The following is a 22239-nucleotide window of genomic DNA, read 5'->3' on the forward strand; positions in this document are numbered from 1 at the left end:
TATAACGATGTGCTGTTCACCGCATATCGGATGTAACGATAGAAATTCTGCCTTATGGGCGGCGTTTTCCATGCAGAGTAATCGTGAAATTTGCGTTGCTAAGTTCTCCTTAACCGAGACGGGGCAAAAAGTTTGCCTACGTAAGTTCGTATATGCCGCCAGTGCGCCGATCGCGAAAGCCACGGAGAGCATCGCAAGCTGGCGCAGCGTCCCAAGAGATGGCGCCAGCTGCTCCGTGTCGCCGGCGAGCGTCCAGATAAAAAGGAAAAAAGAAAGCGCGAAGCAAACCGCGCCTGCGCTCCCTCACCGAGCGCGGAAATACAAGCAGCGGGCGGTGCACCGTCAAAGCGCAAATTTGTGTCGCTTGGGTCGAAGCTGCAAATTTCACAAACTCGAAGTACGAGCTCGCGCAGTCGACGATATCGACGATTCTGAAAGCCGCGAGCGCCCGCCACGATCATGAAGGCTCGATAGAAGCAGTGATCATGCTGATCAACGGAAACGGCGGACTTTGTGCACCCGTGCGAACCCCCCCCATGTCTGAAACCATGTGTGAAACCAACACCGTGGCAGCCGCTGACATTAGCGAACTCTAGGAGCACGTCGCTACTGACGATAAAATAGGCGGTGCTTCGATGGAGGAGTTTCTCAGTGCAGATAGTGCTGCCTCGTTCTTCGAAGAATCTCCGACGGGGCGATCGTTTTCGCGATGCAGACGGCGGTGTGCGACGGAGGCGATGACAGCAGGCGCAGTGACGACCAAGAATGACAGTGGCCCGCCTTTGACACCGACCCCAAAGCTCACGCTAAATTATAGCCGCCACTGTTCGAGCAGCCGCCTGGCGCGATGCACACCGCGGTTGTGAACCCTAAACTAATTCTGGTAATTAATCATGCACCAACTATAGCTCAGCAACGTGTTTTATGGAATCTTCCGCGAAAGCAAGTGCAGATTTCTATTTCAGTGCGCCCAACGCTTGACACGCTGCTTAGAGGTATAAATTAACGTTTCGTTTGTTTCCCAGCCTACTTTCTACAACGGCATTTTTTTATCGTAAGTGGCAAATTTGGCGTCGGAGCTATGAAGATATATACAGCATTCTTTTCTTTTTTTTTTTTTTTTTTACGGCAGTCCAGATTTAGAGATGATCGGTTATAACGATTGAATTTTTCGTTCTTGATATCGTTATAAGTGGACTGCACTGTAGTGTAATTTCAACGGGACTCGTGCCCATAGTCAAGCAATATAGACACCTGGGGGTATACTTAAACGAAGCAAATACCCACTCAAACACCCACAAAGTACAGCTGAGGATGATTGGAAAGCGATATGCGGTTATAATGAAACAGCATTTCGGGGCTGCAATAAATGTGGGATGGAACCAGCATTGGAAGTTAACCAAGTGTCGGTGGCCGGATTGGGTGTCTTCCCACTGTAAAACCACGGCCGCTCGAACCTTGCTTTGCATCGAGCGGCCGTGGTAGTGCATGTTCGCGACGGCGCACCCCACAAATGCCTCCAAGGCGGCGCGTCAGCTGTACCCGCACCGTACAAATCCCTTAGCAATCGACAAGCAACCCTTTGGCGCCGATTACAAACTCACACTCTCCCATCTCCTCTGACTCTTTCTCACTATCACCCACTTTTCCTCACATCAGCTTGCAATCTCTGTCCCGAACCTCGCGCTTCTGCTCTCCACCTCCTTTCTCACTGCCCGGCGGATCCTCCCCCGCGGAGCCTCGAGCACCTGAAGACCTGGGAGGACTGGGAGACCCTGCTGCGCTCTGGATACCCGGTCGTGCAGACCATGGCTACTGATCGGGCTGCCAGCGTTATGGAGCGAAGCAACATAAACGCTTGAGTGCTGTGGGGTCGTGCGGGGGCCCGGGAGCCTGCGTGCCCCAAACTCCTCAGTCTTACAATAAAGTTTTTATTACGATGACGCCGCACCGCACCAAACCGCACCAGGCCACACTGTGTACTGGTCCACATGGACGCGACAGTTTCCTGTCACAGACAGAACCTCACTGCAAGCACCGTCTCGGCCGAACAGTCATCCGTGGCGCGCCGGACCGCTGGCGTTGGAAAGAGCGCAGGCAACCATGCCTCAGCGCCAAAAGATGACAATCAAGTGTATAGTGCCCTGCATATCTTGCCTTTTGAGCATCGCTATTGGAAATGACGAATAAAACTCCAGCGTACTACACCCTACACTCTTAGAAAAATTTACTCCCTTTGGGGCTTGTCCCACAACGATAATCGTCATCTGTCTTGCCCGCGCTTCCTTTCTTTAACGCTGCGAGCCCGGTACTTTCCAGTCACGAACGGCATGCGCGTTATCAGCATGACATAACATTCCCGACAGGAAAGTAACGAGCGCAGCGTTTTCAAGAAAAGAAATGCGGGCAAGACAGATGACGATTATCGTTGGGGCAAATATGTACTCCAAAGGGTGTAAACTTTTCTTACACTCACTCATAGAAAATTTTACACCCTTCGGGCCGTATCTTGTCCCACAACAATAATCGTCATCTGTCTGGCCCGCGTTTCCTTTCTTTAACGCTGCGAGCCCGGTACTTCCCAGTCACGAACGGCATGCGCGTTATCAGTGTGACGCAGCTTCTCGACAGGAAAGTAGCGAGCGCCGAGCTTTCAAGAAAGGAAAAGCAAGCAAGGCAGATGATGATTATCGTTGTGGGACAAATATAAACCCCAAAGGGTGCAACTGTTTTAAGAGTATCGTCATCTGCCTTGCTTGCGTTTCCTTTCTTGAAAGCTCGGCGCTCAATACTTTCCTGTCGAGAATGCTGCGTCACGCTGATAAGGCGCATGCCGTTCGTTACTGGAAAGTACCGGGCTCGCCGCTTTAAAGAAAGGAAACGCGGGCAAGACAGATGACGATTATCGTTGCGTGGCAAAAGGGTGTAATTTTGCTTAAGATTGTAGAGGTTACAGCTTGAATGATGTTGTTAACAAATTGATTAGGAAGAATTCGGAAGCATTTTTTTAGTAACTTCTTTGGGCAGTAACTAGCGTACGTAATGCGGTCCTGTACAAATGTTTGGAGGCCAAAGGCCGCATTTTATTTAGTTTTCACTGGTTACCCGGATGATCTTGTTTTGTTCTCGCAACGATGCCCGGATGTTCTCGTTCCGTTCTCACCTTGAGTGCCCGATTGGCGGCTCAGGATTTTGGCTCAAGGTCTCTTGAAGGTCGCCGACAACGGGAGCTAAAAGCCTTTCGTGCTTAAAATGGTGGACAGTCGCTCTACCAGAGTCGCACAGTCACTGCTCGTGCGCCACCATTCCAGTACGATTTCAGAATTTTTGCTCCACCCCTGTCAAACTCTCCAAATCGATTAATCGAACATGTGTAATCGATTAAGTCGATTGAATGAAAGGCGGACATCAATATGAAGAGTAATCGTTTTGCGGGATACATTTAACTGATTATTCGACTAATCATTCATAGATACTACCAATCCTATTACGCATCGACTGCGCCTCCGCGAAACGGTGTGCAAACGACTACACTCTTAGGCATAGTTACACCCTTTGGCTTGCCCCTTCTGCCACACAACAATAATCGTTATCTGCCTTGATGCGTTTCCTTTCTTTAACGCTGCGAGCCCTGTACTTTCCAGTAACGAACGGCACGCGCGTTATCAGCATAGAACACTTTACACCCTTTGGAGTGCCCCTTCTGATAACGCGCGGGCCGTTCGTTACTGGAAAGTTCCGGGCTCGCAGCGTTAGAGAAAGGAAACGCATAAAGGCAGATGACGATTATTGTTGTGTGGCAGAAGGGGCGCGCCAAAGGGTGTAACTTTGCCTAAGAGTGTAGACCAAATGACAATAGGTGAGCAGGGAAGCCTATGTAGCGATCGTAAGCACATTAACTTTTATTGCGCCGCAAATGCCTAAATATGAATGTCTATGTTCTTTTTTTTTTATTCTGTGCTATCAGACACGAACATAGAAATGCGGTACGGGACACACGAAGCGATACTTACAACTCATTTATTCGAGAAAGCACGTGACCTAATGTATATAAGACATGGTGTATAAGACATTTCGCTCCCATCGGAATTCGGCCGCCGTGGCCGAGATATGATACCGCGACTTCGTGCTTAGCAGCACAAAACCATAGCCACCAAGCAACCACCGCCGGTTGCGAAGTGTTTGTCACAACAAAGCAAGCATGCTTACGACGTCGAACTCGAAGTAAGTTAACAAAACAGCATTTTATACCACTTAAGTGAGCAAATACGGCCGCGGACGTCTTTCAAGCTTCATTTGTAGCTTCATTACTTGGAGCGTGCCTTGCACCTCACAATTGTAGATATTTTGGCGAAATGGCAGGTAAGTGCTTTTTTTCTCCGTTGACAAAGTGCCTCGAGCATATTCTAGTATTGTCGTTCGGGCTCGAATGTGAGAGGGCATTACCGCTGAAGCTTACTAGAGAGCAATGAACTGAGACTAAACAACGGGAAGACTGAACAAATAACGCGCTAGCGTGCGCGAGAGAAATGCTAATCTTTAGAATACTCGACGAGTGCTGCGGTGTACTCCAACTTTAGTTCTGTTGTTCTAAGCGCGAGAAAACATCGACACGAATGAGCCCGGTTCCAGCAGTCGCGTCTTCAAGTTAGCGCAGGAAGAAGTACAGTGCGTACAACGCTCCAGCACGGTGCGCTTACAAAGCTAGGTTTGACACGTAACAACCACTGCGCGTTTGTTTTGGAACGAGACGAGCTAAACAACTACCTAAACTAACTTACAACAGCGGGAATCAGTTCACGCGTTTTTATACCGTTGACCCTTTATTGTGTGTTTTTTACGGATGCCACTGCTGGTTCTTCTTTTTTCCTTGTTTTTGCATTTACGTCTTAGTTCGTTTAACAGAAATTCGCAAGACCGACACGAACCGCGACGATCCGCTTCAGCCGCCGGGTCGCTTCCCCTGGTTTTGAAGGGAAGCGGTACAATTTGACGCCCGACATCCTCTTCGCGGTTGTGAAAAGCCTTAACGCAGCAGTATCTGCTCTTCTTCTTTTTTGTTCACACTTCTGACGGAGTAGCTGCGAAGATGCCGCGGTGAATCCATTAGAAAAATTGGAAAAGCCTTTCGGCGCGCCTGAGCGCACCAGGAACAATGGTGAGGGCCTGCTCGCGGGTGCTCACCGCCGCTGCTAGGTGGCGCGACATGTACAGTAAAACTTCATTGCAGGGTGCCTGCCCTCAGTTAAGTGGTTCTCTATCATACCCTGAATTCCAGCGCGTCTGTCCCTGATTCGTTTCACCATCCCTTTGGTTACGGACACAAGCACATGCATGCTCTGGAAAACCTGCTTGCCTGAGGAAAACCTGCTTGTCTGCTTCGAAAGAGAAACGTCAGTCATACGGCGACGTGACTTATTTGGAGAAGCGTGTAACATCAATTTGGCAATGCTGCGCTCGACCAATTCTGAGCGTGCTGTATTGTAACGTAGAAGCGGTTGTCATCCATGCCTTGTATATTAGAGCATGTTATTTCTTGAAATGAACGAGTTGTAAGTAGCGCTTCCGGTTTTCCCGCACCCCCTTTTCTGGCTCCGCGTCTGCTAAAGCAAAAACAATTTCACAATGCATAATCAACTCGCCCAAATCGCCACTTCGACGAAATACGAATAAATATTTTGAAATTGGTGACGTCACACTGGCGTAACGGCGCTTTTGGCGCGAATTTAAAAAAAAAATCAAGTTTGGCCTTTACTTTCTCTGATACTAATTAACTGGTTACCACTAAGTTAACGAACATGGAATTTTAACCTAAATTGCTTCAGCATTTCTCTGCAATTTCCATTTAAAGACTGAGAGAAAGAAAGAGAGAGAGAGGATAAGGGAGAGACAGGGAGGATAATCAGAGCGGGGGATCCAATTAGCTACCCTGCGTTGGGGAGAGAGGAGAGGTCGAGGTAAAGTGACAGTAAAGTAGAGGGAGAAAAAGAAAGGGAGCACCGCCAGCCATTTCATCTCGCTTTTGAACGTCATATAGTTACTGGGATGCACAACGATGGAACTCGAGCCCCATAAATTCGGCGCTAATGTAAATTGAAATACGCTGGTCTATTTACTTTCAGGAATACTGTAATACACGACGGCCACTAGAAGCTCTTTTTCATTAAACAGAAACGGAACATGCATGGAACACATGGAACATGCCATATTCATTCCTTTATTCGGCTTCATTATAATGGGGTCAGTTTCTCAGTCTACAATTTAGGCATCCACTTGTTTCGCAATATATGCAAATTTGGACTCTTGTCTACTTTTGTTTCAGAAGAGTGCATATACAACGTGGGCAATGTAGTTTTTCTTCCCGTCAGATTGGAATATGATCTATATCGTTATATACAAGGCTGAGAACACGAGGGTTGAGCCACTTAACGTGCGAAAATAGCATTTAAAGAATTCACTGAGACAATTACATTTTCTGCGCTGTGTTCTTTTTTTTTTTTTCATATTCCTCTCACCAATGTTGAGACATTTCCCACATCCGTGTAGGCTTAAAGTATTTATCTAAGAACAATGGACACTTGAAAGTCTAAATTTATATAGTTGGACTAATTGTGCGATAAACTACGGCAGAATATTCAACTCGCTTGAACAAATCGTCAAGAAAAATAATGGAAACCAGTAGCAAGTTGCACTGTGCCCTCCCACACACACAACGAAAATTGGGAATGAAATTTCCAGAATTTGTTTGCTACCACTTTATTCATTTGTTCTAAGAACTTGGGTAAAATTTGTTAGATTTTTGTTTTTTCATTAAAATGATCGCGCACGGGCACTGCAAGGCGGCACATCAGTGAACGCTGTCGAAAATCTACATATTTTTGTGCAGTGACGAAATGTTGCAGACGACTCTGCCTCTAGGGCACGTCTTCTGCTCTTGAAGAATGTAACCAGCCGTACCGAAACTCATCTCCTTGATTCCTCTTTGGCTGACACACGAAGGATAGTTTAGATAGCTGAAGACGGTCTAGTGAACTTTTTGCAGCGAGTCTCGCACCGATCAAATTGTTTCCACTTTCTTTAGCACGTTTGTAATGCAAATGTATTTCTAAATCTTGGTCATTTTAAATCGACTCTGCGATGGCTAGCTACTCTTGCAGTTTGCATTTCGCCTCCACTCTCAGCCATCCCACTGCGCTTCACGTCGTTGATTGGCGGGGTCGCTGTCAAACTCCCAGCGCTACCTCCATCGAATGTCGGCTCATCCGTCTCAAGCCTTAGCGCAATCACCTCTAGGAATGTGATGTCTTAATAACCTGGGAACAATGCTGACCGGCGTTTTACTTTAGTGTCGCGAAGACGGAATAATTAGAACCCATCTTAATATGACTATCGAAGTTATTGGGATTAGCATTCACGCACCGCGTAGCGACTATACGTAGATATGCTTCAACAAAACTTGGTGCTGGGCTAGCTGGTGATGCATTCTTTAAAACTGATGGCAGCGCTAAAAAGGACGAACATACGGTGAAAAGACGACACGACGACGAGGAAACGCTACTGACAACTGGTTTATTATTATTTTTTTGAAAAGGGTTCAATATTTAAGATAAACACAACACATGCGCACAACCGAACTGCGCCAGCCTTCTTTATCGCAATATCGCGAACAGTCACGGGAAGTGAAACATGATAAAACACCCAAGCAGCAAAGAGGGAACACATGACCAATTGATGAAAAGCCGTATGTTACGATTTTTCAAATCTCTACAGAAGTGTGCGCTCAGCCGAGTACAAATTCATTGAAACATCGCTGATGCACAGACCCGCGTTTTTTTTGTATGTGGAAAGCTTCCAGCAAAACTCTAGCTTTAGCGCTTGCACTTGTGCCCAGAACCTTTGCCACGGTTTAAAGAAGCAAAGGTTCTGCGAATGGAACGTATTCAGAATTCGGAACAGTATTCGGAATGGAACGACCGAAAACCATATAAACTCCATTAGAAGAGACAGAAAGCACTCTGGTTATACCGAAACGGGATGAACTAAATAACGGATATAACTAAATAAGTGAAATTGCCCTTGAAATTCTCCCAGGTATTCTTATCGCAGTAATCGTCGTAATGGAATAATAACAACAACAAAAAAGTTGCTTTCACTAATCTCCTTCCAGAGAAGCGGACTGCAGCCGTATACTCTGCAGTGCGAGACCACGGGGTGAAAGTCGCCGTTGTTAATCTACAATCGGCGCCGTCGCGTCCCATCGGTAAAAACCACCTCGCCCGGTCTATCCGCTGTATACTCTTTCGCCGAAACTAGTCGCCGCTCTTCTCATTCTTTCTTTCTTCATTCTCGTCTACTCGGGAAAAAAAAAAAAAGAAAAGCCAGACAGTTCGCGAACCATTGGATAAGCATGGGCGCGCCCGCTCAAAGGCCGACGAGAAGCTCACGTCCCCTGCATTCTGCGCTCCCGTTCTGTGACAAATTAACGCGCTCAAGAATTGCTGACGACGAATGATTGTCCTCGCTCTGCCGAAGCACATGTCGCACGCTTTCGGCACGCAGCTCACCTCGCCGGCACGTTTGCCGCGTCCATTTCCAATTTTTGGAAGCGCTCGAAGTGCGGTGAACGAACGAATGGGCAGCAGCGTCGGACGTTGGCTCCAGTGTCCTCTCGCCTGGTGGTGCAAGCGTCGTCCCCCCCCCCCCCCCCCCTTCCCTGCCGCAGCTGAGCACAAATTGGAAAACGAAGCGTGTGCGAAACGAAATGTGCTTTGGCAGGTTCTTTCGTCGTGACGGAGGAACCGCTTAAGCCCGCTGAGGGGCGCAAAGAAAGAGGATGAACGCGGGGAGAATGGGCGCCGATTTTAGCGCAGGGGACCCATTCACGGATTCCGGCGTTTTTTGTCGCTCCCTCGGCGCCGACGACTCTCCTCCTGCCTGTGCGGTAATCCCAGCAACGTTCGAAAAAAAAGTGGCCATGATCGACTGCTCGTCTTTCCAGCTATCTTTTACTCTTTCGCAAACAACGAAAGTTCGCATTCTTTTTTAAACGGGTAGTAACATATAACCGATTAACGGAACAAGACCGTTGACTTGCGGGGAGCTAGCATGACTAAGGTGGCTGCTTGGGCATGTTGGTAGGCTGCGCTGGTATGTCTCAGCCTCTTATTTGTCCTCCTCTTGTGCGCAAAAAGCTGCACGTAAGCATGACGCACGCAGGCAGCGGAAATGGAGGCAGATGACGGAACGAATGAATGAATAAAAGAACGAACGAATGCACGAATGAATCAATCAATCCGTCATTGAATGTTCGTATATTTCTACACGCGGAGGGGCGACGGATAAAAGCTGCGATCAGGCAGCTTGACGAACCCGCCGATCTCGTCACGTGAACGTCGGGTTGCAAAGCCAACAAACAGGTTCAGGCATTTTCACAACCACGCTAGGGTGACTCACTTACAAAATTCAAGCGTGACTTGCTTAAATTAAAAACAGGTAAACACGAACGCAGATTAAGTGACTCGCAATTATCTTCAAAAGACAGACGTTGCACAGCTGAATTTATTATTGTGGTTGGAAGTTTCCATGTTTCGCCTTTTCTCGTCAGATGACTCTTCTCTTTCTTTTCTAAATGAAAGAAAAAAAAAGGGAATGGAGACATTACCGGTAAATCATTTAATTTACTTTCCTGTTTAAATAGCGTAATTAACGGGGTGGCGGACGTGTAGAGCTAATGATTCGTAATGATGCGAATGTCGCGAAGGATTTCTGCTGGTAATGTGTCGAATGGGATGTTAGAAGCGCAAGAAGAAACCGCTTTCGCATGGTATGCATTTCTCTTGCGGCTTACAGCTTTTTGTACCACAGAGTAGCAGACAGTAGATCAAGTGCGAGAAAAATAAAGAGTACTTTGTTGTTGTTCAATAAAAGCGGACAAACGGGAAGGCAGGCTGCATAAGAGCCGGCTTTATACCAAGGAAAAATTAAGAAACTGAAACTGCTCATTTCCACATACACCCACATACCACAACCATACTATTTCTATCACTAGTCAAGGCAATATTGTTGTCGAGTTTATGCAAAACGAAGTATAATCAACATAAAAGACTTGCAAGATGCGCAATAAAAATAATACAGCAGATATGTGTAACCTTGCAGAATCGCAATTTCCAGTGAAGCGGTTTCTTTCGAGCAGTTGTATTAAGTTTCAGTTTCCCGTATTTATGCGACATAAGTTTACTACTTAATGGTCAGAGGATTATTTTGAAATGGTTTAGCCTCGATGAGTGTTTGTAAGGGTCTCGCAGGTAATTAGAAACTGTTATTTTGAAATGGTCACGGTACGTATGATTGATAAATGAATTTTAGTCGTGAAATTACTCTTCTCTGCGAAAGTGGTTTAATGTTTACGCTTGCGAGCAAACCTGAAGCACTGGACTGCCTTGAGTAATCCGAGTATATAAATCTGACTGCTAGTTTTTGTTTGCGTTCTATCTTATTAACGAGATATTTTTGATGGAGACTCCAGATTAGATCGGCGTGCTCTAAGCATGACTTTAGTAGTGTCTTGTAAGCATTTAGTCTGACATATGGTGGTGTAGTACATAATATCCTCCTCAATAATGATAGCTTTGGGTCAGATTTCTGACATATGGCTGAGATATGTGACTCCCAATTAAAGTTTGGCGGGAGTTGAATGCCCAAGTATTTTACCTGATTACCTTTGTTGGTTTTAGTGCTTCAAACCGTATATTTCAAGTTAAGTGGCTTTTTCTGTTTTGTAAATGAGGTGCAATGAATTTTTGAGGTGTTAAATTTGGGGCCCCAAGTTTTACACCGAGAGTAGACCATCTGCAGTGAATTGTTAAGTTCTATTTGATCGACTGAGTTATGTACGGCTCTACACACAACACACTCATCTGCGAACAATCGCATCGGGACGGGGTTTTTAACGGGGAACTACACGTGATTCAAAAATTGGTTACAGCTCTTAACTCTTCCCTATACCGCGCCCGTTGGACATCGTTAGCCAGCTATCGATAATTTGAAACGTCGCTTTCGAGACCTTCCGCACCACTCACGGACACACTGCGCCATCGGATATGGAAGAGAAGAACTATATCTTTGTTTCCTAAGCAGATCGCTTTTTTTTTTCCGCTTAGCGGTAATATTTAGACGCGCTCCGAATTTTCGCGATCGTCAAAGCAGAAAGCAAAAATGGCCGCCTCCGGAAGCGGCGCGCCCGCGCGCTTCAAAAGATGGCAGATCACGTGATTACTCTACGTCAGCGGCTGATTTTGTCGATCGATCGAGCAGCAGCGAGTCTGGGAATGCTGCCTTTTCGTCGGACTATTGACTCTGAGATCGACGATGTCGCAAACCAGCATCGGCGGCCGCAGCCCGGTTAGTCTCGCTTTTTACAGCGACGCTGGTTATGGCTAATTTCTGGCGGATCTCGTCTACGTGGACATAGGTCAACAATTTTTCATACGTCGGCCGATCCCGAAGACAGTGCAATACCCGGCGGGCCCACGGCGGAGGTGAAGCAGGCGGTAAGCACTCCCTATGCGTAGGGAGAAATTTAGAAACTGGGAATGGTGACAGTTTTGTTACAGTTGTGTTGTCTTCACTGTGAAGAACGTGGTACTTTAGAAATGTGTCTTCTTTAGTTTCAAAAAGAACTGAAAATTTTCTTCGGTGCGCCCTTTTTTCTAGGGGTCGATCTTCGAGGGGGGAAGCGTTTTCCATGTAAGCTTTGGTAAATTTGGCGGCGTTGGTGGCAACCCACCACCGAGCGCAACAAGAGGACGCTACTAGGTTTGAAGAATACCTGCAGACTCCAGCCATGTATCGCCACAATAACCTAATAGAACCCAAGATGAGAAGAAGAGAAGACAGGAAAGATTGAAAGTGAGCCAGAAAGATGAAGACTGAAGAGGAGGACAGGAAAAGGCCAAAGCATACTCCTCAATGCTTTAAATAGCCACGAGTGTTCCTCGATATATAATAAATTTGATATGTGATTCTTTTTAAAGGATATGAAGTTTTATTGTTCCCCACGTGGCTTGTTGACGAAAAAATATAATCGATCACGAGGATTTCCCCAGGGATCTGTCTTGTCTCCTATTTTGTTTAACATTTTGTTATGCTCAATACAATTGTGCGATACCGTACATGTTCCTGCTGGCGACATGGCATTTTTTTTGCATCTGCGAGTGATAGCCACTCATTACAAAAAACACTGCAGCCATACTTAGAAACGCTTGACGCTTGGTTTGCAGATATCTGAATGTTGCTTAATGTCAACAAAAGTTCCTTGATTGCGTTTCCATTGAATGTACAGGTTAATATCTCTCTCCAATACCGTCAGGAAATAATTCCGCAAGTTGACTTCATCAAATATCCAGGTGTAATATACGACGCAATACTGAGCCAGCGAAATCACATTCATCCTGTTAAATCTAGGGCAGCATGCGCTGTTGGCATGATAAGCAGACTTGGCGCTGTGCTACGCTGGGAAATGCCATGGCCGGCATTCGATCCCGCAACCTTGCGCTTACCAGCTCAACACCATCGCCGCTAAGCAATCACGGCTGGTTTTGCGGCTGTTACATTACCGCGCATCGCAGAAACTGGAAAATTCACGTGACCATCAAAGAGCACCAAAGGAACAACTCTCAAAAAAAAAAAAAAGAAGGAGAGAAAGTAAGAAAACGAAAAAAAAAAGATGTTACACAGAAGAAAGAAATATGACACGTCAGGCACGTGCCTGACGGCAACTGTCCAAGCTCGAAGATCAAGTCAGTGAGATAGTTATTGTACTTCGAAGGCTTGCGGGCACATCATGCGGCGAATCAGTTTCATCCATGCTTAACGTTCACAGTTCCTTAATTCGTCAAAAATTAGCATACTCTGCGCCCATGTTACTAGGTCTTTCCCGCACGTCGGAAGAACGTCCAAAGTGAGGGTCCTTCGCATCATCATCATCATCATCATCATCATCATCATCATCATCATCATCGTCGTCGTCGTCGTCGTCGTCGTCGTCGTCGTCGTGACGAAGGCCTCTCCCTGCGATCTACAATCACCCCTGTCCTGCGCCAACCGATTCCAACTAGCACCCGCTAATTTCCTAATTTCATCGCTCCACCTAGTCTTCTGCCATCCTCGACTGCGTATCCCTTCTCTTGGTGCCCATTCTGTAACCCTAAAGGTCCAATGGTTATCTAACCGGCACATTAAATGACTTGCCCAGCTCCATTTTTGTTCTCTTGATGCCAATTAGAATATCGTCTATGCCCGTTTGCTCTCTGATCCAAACCGCTCTCTTTCTGTCTCTTAACGTTATGCCTAGCAATCTTCGTTCCATCGCCCTCTGCGCGGTTCTTAACTTGTTTTCAAGCTTCTTTGTCAGTCTCCAAGTCTCTGCCCCATATGTCAGCACTGGTAAAATGCACTTATTGTACACCTTCCTTTTCAATGATAATGGTAAGCTTCCAGTCAGGAGCTGACAATGTCTGCCGTATGCAATCCAACCCATTTTTATTATTCTATGAATTTTATTTTCGTGATCATGGTTCCCTGCGATTAGTTGGCCTAAGTAAACGTACTCCTTTACAGACTCTAGAGGCTGACTTGCGATCCTGAACTCTTGCTCCCACGCCCGGCTATTCATCATTATCTTAGTCTTCTGCATATTAATCTTCAACCCCACTCTTACACTCTCTCTTTTAAGGTCCTCAATGATTTGTTGTAATTCGTCTGCATTGTTGCTGAATAGAACAATGCCATCGGCAAACCGAAGGTTGCTGAGATATTCGCCGTCAATCCTTACTCCTAAGCCTTCTCAGTTCAATAGCTTGAATACTTCTTCCAAGCACGCAGTGAATAGCATTGGAGAGATTGTCTCCCCCTGTTTGACTCCTTTCTTTATAGGTACCTTCCTGCTTTGCTTGTGTATAATTAAGGTAGCTGTGGAATTTCTGTAGGTATTTTCCAAGGCATTTACGCAAGCGTTCTGTACTCTTTGATTACGTAATGCCTCTATGACTACTGGTATCTCTACTGGATCAAATGCCTTTTGGCAATTTATGAAAGCCATATAGGATGTTTACTGTACTCCGCGGATTTCTCGATAACCTGATTAATGACATGGATGTGATCCATGGTAGAATATCCCTTTCTGAAACCAGCCTGTTCCCTCGGTTGACAAAAGTCCAGTGTTGCCCTCATTCTATCGTAGATTATTTTGGCAAATATTTTATATAATACTGGGAGTAAGCTAATGGGCCTATAATTATTCAATTCTTTAACGTCTCCCTTTTTGTGGATTAGTATAATGTTTGCATTCGTCCAGTTTTATGGGACCCTTGCAGTCGACAGACACTTGGTATAAAGAGCCGCCAATTTTCCAGGCATTGTGTCTCCTCCATCTTTGATTAAATCGACTGTTACTCCATCTTCTCCTGCCGCTCTTCCTCGTTTCATGCCTTGCAAGGCCCTTCTGACCTCATCGCTAGTTATAGGAGGAGTTTCTGTATCCTGTTCATAAACTGTTTCTATTTGAGGTATCCTGACTTCTCTGGGCACGGCACAAGTCAGTATAGAATTCTTCCGCTGCTTTTACTATATCTTCGAGATTGCTCATGATATTACCCTGCTTACCTTTTAGTGCATACATCTTGGTTTGTCGTATGCCAAGTTTCTTTCTCACTGATTTCAGGCTGCGTCCATTTTTTACGACTTCTTCAGACTTTCTCACGTTATAGTTTCGGATATCACTTATTTTCTCCTTGTTGATCAGTTTTGACAGTTCCGCGTCCACGAATTCTATCTTATCTTTTGAGTTGGACACTTTCATTTTTTCTTGTTTCTTTATTAGGCCCTTTGTTACTTGGGAGAGCTTGCCTACTGGTTGCCTTGGTGCCTTACCTCCCACTTCAATTGCTGCCTCTGAAGCCAACCTAGTTACGGTTTCATTCATTAGCTCTATGCCATCATCATCTCTCTGTTCTAAGGCTACATATTTGTTTGCAAGTACCAGCCTGAATTTGTATGCTTTTACCTTTACTGCCTCTAGGTTGACCTGTTTCTTCTTGACCAATTTTGCTCTTTCTCTCTTCACATTGAGGTGAATTCTAACCCTCAATAACCTATGATCACTACACTTTACCCTACCTATCACTTCTACATCCAGCACTATGTTGGGATCAGCAGAAAGTATGAAGTTAATTTCATTTCTTGTTTCACCATTAGGGCCTTTCCAGGTCCACTTTCTGTTGCTATGCTTCTTGAAAAAGGTGTTCATTATTCGAAGCTTATTCCTTTCTGTGAATTCAACCAGCGTCCTTCCTCTAGTGTTCCTAGAATTGACGCCGTAGTTGCCAGTTGCTTGTTCAGCAGCCTGCTTTTCCCCCATTTTTGCATTGAAGTCGCCCATTACTACATTATACGGAGTCTGCACATTTCTCATCGCTAATTAAACATCTTCATAAAACTTATCTACTTCTTCATCATCGTGACTGGGGGTTGGAGGCTTGTACCACCTTTAACCTATACCTCTTATTAAGTTTGATTACGACTATATACAGCTACCCTCTCATTAATGCTGTAGAATTCATCAGTGTTGCTCGCTATGTCCGTATGGATTGGGAATCCTACCCCGTATTGCTTTTTATCTGGGATACCTCTATAGCAGAGGACATGGCCGTTATTCAGCAAATGTAAGCCTTCCCAGTTCAATAGCTTGAATACTTCTTCCAAGCATGGAGTGAATAGCATTGGAGAGATTCTGTCTCCTTGTCTGACCCCTTTCTTTATAGGTATCTTCTTACTTTTCTTGTGTAGAATTAAGGTAGCTGTGGAATCTCTGTAGATATTTTCCAAGATATTTACGTAAGCGGTCTGCACTGCTTGATTACGTAATGCCTCAATGACTGCTGGTATCTCTCTGAATCAAATGCCTTTTCGTAATCTATGAACGCCATATAGAGAGGCTGATTGTACTCTGCGGATTCCTCGATTACCTGATTGATGACATGGATGGGATACATTGTAGAATATCCATTCCTGAAACCTGCCTGTTCCCTTGGTTGGCTAAAGTCCTGTGTTGCCCTCATTCTATCGGAGGTTATTTTGGTTCCCTGTGATTAATTGACCAAGGTAAGCGTACCCCTTCACAGACTCTAGAGGCTGACTGGCGAAGCTGAACTCTTGTTTCCTTGCCCGGTTATTCGGTTGATGTGCTTACAAATCCAGCATTCCGTTACCTAGACTCTAGAGGCTGACTGGCGAACCTGAACTCTTGTTTCCTTGCCCGGTTATTCGGTTGATGTGCTTACAAATCCAGCATTCCGTTACCTTTAAATAGAAACATAAAAATCCTTATCCATCGATTACGGCTGGGCGCTGCACAGCCTTTCTACACGGAACTGGCCGCGCTGAAATTTCTGAATGTTATTGTGACTGTTGACGAAGATACGCATCGCCTTCTTCTAGAATGTCCCCATCATGAAACACCCAGACGTCGACTTAAAACTTCTTTAATGACGTTAGACCGTAGGCAACTCAGAATTAATTGGGGCCGTGGCCAACAAGAGCCATGCAAAAGTGCGCTTCCTTTATGAGAGCATCCTTTATTTTTACTCTCACTGCGCGCATGTGATATTATTGTGGTTCGCATCGTTGCTTGAGCGTTTTTGTTATGTGTTATTGACGTTCGTAGCATTGCTTTGTAATGTCGTGTTCTTATTTTGACTTGTGTGAAATAACGCAACTCTGTTGTCGTGTGTTATATGTATTATATTGCAGCTGGACATTGTATGTGCCAAGTATTCAAAAGTGAAGATGTAGCCCGCGCCGTATTTGTGCACCAGCATCTCCTTATGATATGACAAAAAAAGAAAAGGGAAAGAAAAGCGTTGCTTTCAGAATTCAGTTGCTTTCTTTTTTTCGGAATGAAGTCGATTCCCAAATCACAACCCCATGTGTATGATGCAGGCCCTTTCGGGCCTCTTTATAGAGGTTGATCATTGATCAAACAAAGAAAAAAGGTGCTGGCATTACGTAGTGATTCGGAGGAAGGAGAAAAAGACGTTATTTTCTGCTACCCCTGCACGGCTCCGCATCAAGGGGGGGGGGGGGGGGGGAGGAGAGAGGTACAGAAATGAGAAGTAGGGAGGGGAAGAAAGTCCTTGGGTATTGGCGAGTAGGGTAGCGGTGAGAAGAGGGGAGTGGGGCGAGGGCGCAGGTGAGGGGGGGAGGACATCCGTAGAGCGCGCAACAGGCCTGTGGCCCCCTGTAACTCGACGATTCTTCACAAACTCTCTGTCGCGGAGCAAGGAGAATTGACGCGGAGGAAGGAGAATTGGCGCCTATCTGTTTCGCAGAAACTCCGCTGTATGCTCAGGCCTCAGTGTTCCGAGCATTGCAGTGTGGAGGCGCTGCAGCCCCAGAAGTATTGTCTGTAACCTGCGTGTTCGTGCTTGTCCGATGATTCGGGCGTCCTCTCTCCAACAAGTTGGCGCCTCGCTTAGCGGGACTCCTCTCCCCTCCTTCACCACAGCCTTTTTACAAACTTGCAGCTCTTACGAAGTCGCTTTCCCGCCGACTCCACTTGCCCAGTTCTTGGAAGGGGCCGACCTGAGCGCGCGGATACGAGTCTTGCTGCATGCTCTTCGTGTCTTAACGCTCTGTTTCTTTTTCCTCTCTTCTTTCTCCCCCACTCATTCTTTGCTGCTCTTGCACTGTGCCTCCCTCACCCATTCCCGTACAGTGCTGTTGAAGTGACCTCCTTCCCTTAAGAATCTCCCCCTTTCGCGTAAGGAGAGCGGTCGGAACGACCTAGTGAGTTCGGCCGGAGGAGTGGGCTGGTGACAGGCCATGGCGTCACCTTCCCGTCCTCCTTCCTACCTCCTACATCTTTTACTCCCCCCTCCTCCTCTCTGCTGGCGCTGAGCCGTGCTCTCGAAAGGGTTGCAGAAGATGGTGCTTAGCCTTTCCTCCTTTCCTCAAGAACTACTTTCTCGCTCTCTCGCGAGAGGCAGGTACGGCGCTGTACTTTCCTCTTCTCTTCCTCTTAAGAATCACTCACACACACAAACCCTCACCGAGAGACACTTCATTGCGGATTACCCGCTCCCCTTTTCCCCCAACGCTGCCCCGTCCACTCTCTCTCTTCATCTCTCCTATTTTCCGTTCTCTTCCTTTCTCACTTCGGCTACATTTAAAAGGCGCTGCTTTGTCTCTCTCACTCTCTCCGTCGTGTTCCTTCATTCCTTCGCTGTTTGTAAGTTATGCTAAATATTCAACCGCTCCTTCTACTTTTACAAGAGCTTTGTATTATGTTTCTCTCTCTCTCTCTCTTTCTCTCTCTATGAAGCGTGGTCCCGCCCCCTTCCGACCGCAGTATTTTAAGGACGCCGAGTCCGTACCTGCCGCACTGTAGCCGCATCCTCCCAACCTGCAAAAGTGAGTTCGACTTTCCTTTTTTCTTTTTTCGCCCTACTCTCAATCGAGCTTTTCGTTATATCGGCGTTTCTTTCTTTCTTTTTTTTTTCACGCGGCACTTCAGTAGAAAGGCCGCAACGCTGCCCAGTTTTCCCTTCTCCACGTGTAGTATTCGTCGCTTAGATAAAAAACGCACAATGGACCGAGCCGCGCTGCTAGTCAACATATACATCTTGTGCTCGTATAATCGTACTAGGATAGAGTTGTTGGGGAGATTCTCGCTCGTCGTCGTTCTCCCCGGTTTTCTCTGGAGATCAGTAACGACGACTGCCGTTTGGCTGAGCCGTCCGCGCACGTTACGGGAAGGCAGAATCAGACTCTCAGTGGTTTGTAAAGGACCATTGCGCATTCTCTCTCTCCTTAATGCTCGGATTAGTTGCACACGGATCGAACGGCGCGCTCTCAAGCGATAAAAGTTAACCAGCAGTCGCGCCCTTTGGCAAGCTACAATGTATTCGTGGCTGTGTAACGCAAATGAGCCCTTGCTGCAGTCGTATTTCATACTCGTCGAGGTATCGCTGCCATCCTTATTTCGTATCGACAACACGAGGCCATCGCTTATATATCTTGGGTGTAACTCACACATTGCATGTCACATGTCACGGAGGTTGCATAAATAAGTAGCTTCATGCGCGTCTATGGCACGTGAGCGTTACGCTCTTTCGCGAGCCACTCGCCTTTGGCGCGACCTTCTCGACACCGCAGTTTCCGAGAGCGGTCACGCAAAATACTGACATCTACGGGTCATTAATCCAGTGACCGCGCGCTTATTGTAAATGACATTAGCACACTACTCTTGCCTAGTGTTCTGTGTCCCGTGCTTTGCTGTTTAAGTTTATGCTAACGTTTAATGATGTATTATTATTTTGGATATTAGTCGCATGACATTTGCCATACACTCTCCTCACGAAACGCTTGTAGGGGCATGTAAGGTGTTCGTTTTTTTAAATAAACGAACACATAAGCTTCAGGAAAATTATTTATGAACCCCTAATACGCAGATGCTGCGAGCTCCACTGTTCCTGGTGGTGCTGTCCGTGGCCCTGATAGCCGCCGGCGGCATCCCTTCCCCCTTCGGCTACATCACGTCGGGCTTCCGAAGCCTGGCCGAATACAAGCTGGCCACCACTGCCAAGCTGGCGTCGTACCTCACGGGAGACCGAGCCGTCAAGGCCACCGTTGACCTGAAGGTGCGTGCATGACCCAGTTGGTTCACTGATCGACGTTCTTGGGTTCGATCGGTGTTGACCCCCATCCATATGTTATTTTGCGGTGTCATGCTCTTATCCGTGGCTGTCCCTATGCTTTACTCTGCGCTGCAGGTTGCCGACGATCCAGACGCAGGTGCAGAGCAAGCCGTGGTCGAGGGAGCAGCCAGCGACGTGCCCGTGCCAGAGCTGCAGCAAGCGCCGCCAGCCAAGCCGCAGGAACTGTCCGTCGCGCCCGCGTCGGACGAAGAAGCGCACGACTTCAAGAAGCACTTCGCCGCCGGCTACGCGGCCCTGGACTTCGCCAACCAGCTCGAGAAGAGGCGCCTAGCCAGTGCCGCCTCGACAAAAACGCAAAACTTCGACGCCCCGGTCCTGTCCCTGCCCCTGGAGCACTACAAGGACTACGTCACGGGTGGCGAAACCGGCGGATCGCTGATGCGAGTCGCCGTCGTAGCGCAGGACGTCCCCAAGCCTTTCTACTCGTCGCAGCCGAGCCACGACTCCGCCCAGGCGTGGAACCAGCAGGGTGCGCCGCCGGCCCTTCCAGAACAGCCAGTGGGTCAACAGCAGCAGCTACAACAGCCGCCGACCCAGGGATCCAGCGCTGGACCGGCACCCGCGTTCTCCGGGGACCACCAAAGCCACATCTTCCCCTACAGCGGATGGCAGTCGGCGCAGCCCTACGGCTACGGCGTGTTCCAGCCGTCTTCGTACGACGTTCCCGCCACCGCTTCCGACGGGCTTCCCGAGCCCTCGACTGGCGACGCCTCCCCGACGCCGTCGGCGGTCGAGCACCACGGCGAGGACGTCGTCATTCCCGGTAGCCAGTTCCCGCAGCTGTCCGAGGGCACGCCCGACGCCGAGTCCGCCCCGGACGCCGCCGAGGCTACGCCGTCCACTCATTCGCTGGAGAGCAATGTCCCGGAGGAACAGCAGGGCCCCAGGTACCGTCGTGACGTCGACGCGGAGGGAGCCGACACGACGAGCTTTCCGGTACCCGGAACGAATCTCACCATCTACGGCCAGGACATCGAGACCTACTTCGGCTACGTCAAGACCCACGACACTACGGAGTGCTTGGCCAAGATCTTCTGCACGATGGCCGGGCATCCGAACGTGTTCGGCACAAACGGCACCGACATGACCGATTTCTTCAGGTAGGCATTAACATTTTCTTGCAAGTTGATGCAACATGTTCTACCTCGTGTTTTCGAAGTGCAAGATTGCTTCACTAAAGAGAACGAAGGTCGTCTGGTGTAGCGTCGCCGCCTGCCTCCCGGATAAATTACCTGTTATACGTTGTCCACGTGTACCCATTAAGCCTTGTCTCTTATCGTCATTTTACTATATGTGTGGAGATACTCCTTTCTTTTTTCACCGATCCAGGTCGTACAGGCCGCTGCCCAGCCACACGGCGGTCACCTTCTACAAGGAAGCGTCCGCTGCGGGAGCCGCGAACGCCGACTGCGACGCCCTCTTCACCAAGTGCGCCATGGGCCTGGATCAGATGAGGGTAGCCTTCAACCACGACGTGCCTCAATAAGCAGGCGCTTGATTTAGTCACTTGTACAGTAAATTCCCCCCCCCCCCCCATTCTGATAGTCATCGCCCACTATTTAAATAGCTATATGACCAATTGTTGTGTATAAGAGCCCTCTTCTTGTGTATCCTTATGATTGTGAATAAAAAGATTGAGAGCTGCATCACTTTCACTCTCGTTATTTTACGTTCAGAGCGCCGGCGCTGACTCGAAACTGAACTTTATTTGAAGAGCCTGCTGCGAGAACCCGGGAGCCTTATTCACAAAAGTCCTTTCTCTTTCGCACGCTGTTCTTGGCTACGAGTTTATCGTACGCAGAACAAAAGTGGCGCTCTCACTGGTCCACACTTTCGGGTGTCTGCTACAGCGCTCGGGTGTACATAAACGGGTTGGGAAAGGCAGGGAGGTTAAACCGGAGAATATTCTGGTTTGATACCCTATATACGCTGGGGGAACGGTACGACGAAATGAGCAGTGAATCCTGTGATACGCATGGGGGCACGTCGAAATATTGTCGAAAATCGTGTTGCATCAACCATACACTGCGCATTTTAGAAAGGTAAGCTAGTATGAATGCATAGTACAGAATGATTTGCATATAAAGTGCAAATGCATATGTTCGCCTTAATTTCTTGCTCGTCATAATCGATATGGTTGTTGTCCGTTCCACTGTTGTCACGTGCTGACGTAGTAACCCTAGATATTGCCATTGAATAATATTAGTAAAATTTATTTGTAGATTAGGAGCTCCGCAACTAAGAAATAACTTGCAACGTTTTCACGAAGTGCCAGCAATGTTCTCTTATGTGAGAAAAAAAAAAAAAGATTCAACGAATACCGGAAAAAAGGCTGAGAAAGAACGGAGTGACGTGATCTCAAAGCTGTGCAATATTGGTCTGATGTCGAGAGCTGTAGGTATAATCAATTCAATGCTCCCAATATCTGCTGATACGGCCGTCGTCTGCTCGCCTGCTAGAAAAATAC

General features: G+C 47.3%; 1 protein-coding gene across 1 annotated transcript; it reads left to right on the forward strand.

The window, feature by feature from the left end:
• Nucleotides 1-19505: 19505 nt before the first annotated feature.
• Nucleotides 19506-21367, forward strand: LOC142588901 (uncharacterized). Its single transcript, XM_075700713.1, has 3 exons — nt 19506-19694; nt 19827-20872; nt 21102-21367. Exons 1-3 carry the CDS (start codon nt 19506-19508, stop codon nt 21256-21258), a joined length of 1392 nt encoding a protein of 463 aa, XP_075556828.1. The 3' UTR covers nt 21259-21367.
• Nucleotides 21368-22239: the final 872 nt, after the last annotated feature.

Source organism: Dermacentor variabilis, chromosome 7 (assembly GCF_050947875.1).
Source record: "Dermacentor variabilis isolate Ectoservices chromosome 7, ASM5094787v1, whole genome shotgun sequence".
Classification (NCBI taxonomy): domain Eukaryota; kingdom Metazoa; phylum Arthropoda; class Arachnida; order Ixodida; family Ixodidae; genus Dermacentor; species Dermacentor variabilis.

Bases quoted from the DNA above. Each gene is read 5' to 3' on its own strand.
- LOC142588901 (XM_075700713.1), top strand. From the start codon at position 19,506: ATGCTGCGAGCTCCACTGTTCCTGGTGGTGCTGTCCGTGGCCCTGATA. The intron at 19,695-19,826 runs GTGCGTGCATGA...TCTGCGCTGCAG, and splicing joins AGGCCACCGTTGACCTGAAG to GTTGCCGACGATCCAGACGC. The intron at 20,873-21,101 runs GTAGGCATTAAC...TCACCGATCCAG, and splicing joins GACATGACCGATTTCTTCAG to GTCGTACAGGCCGCTGCCCA.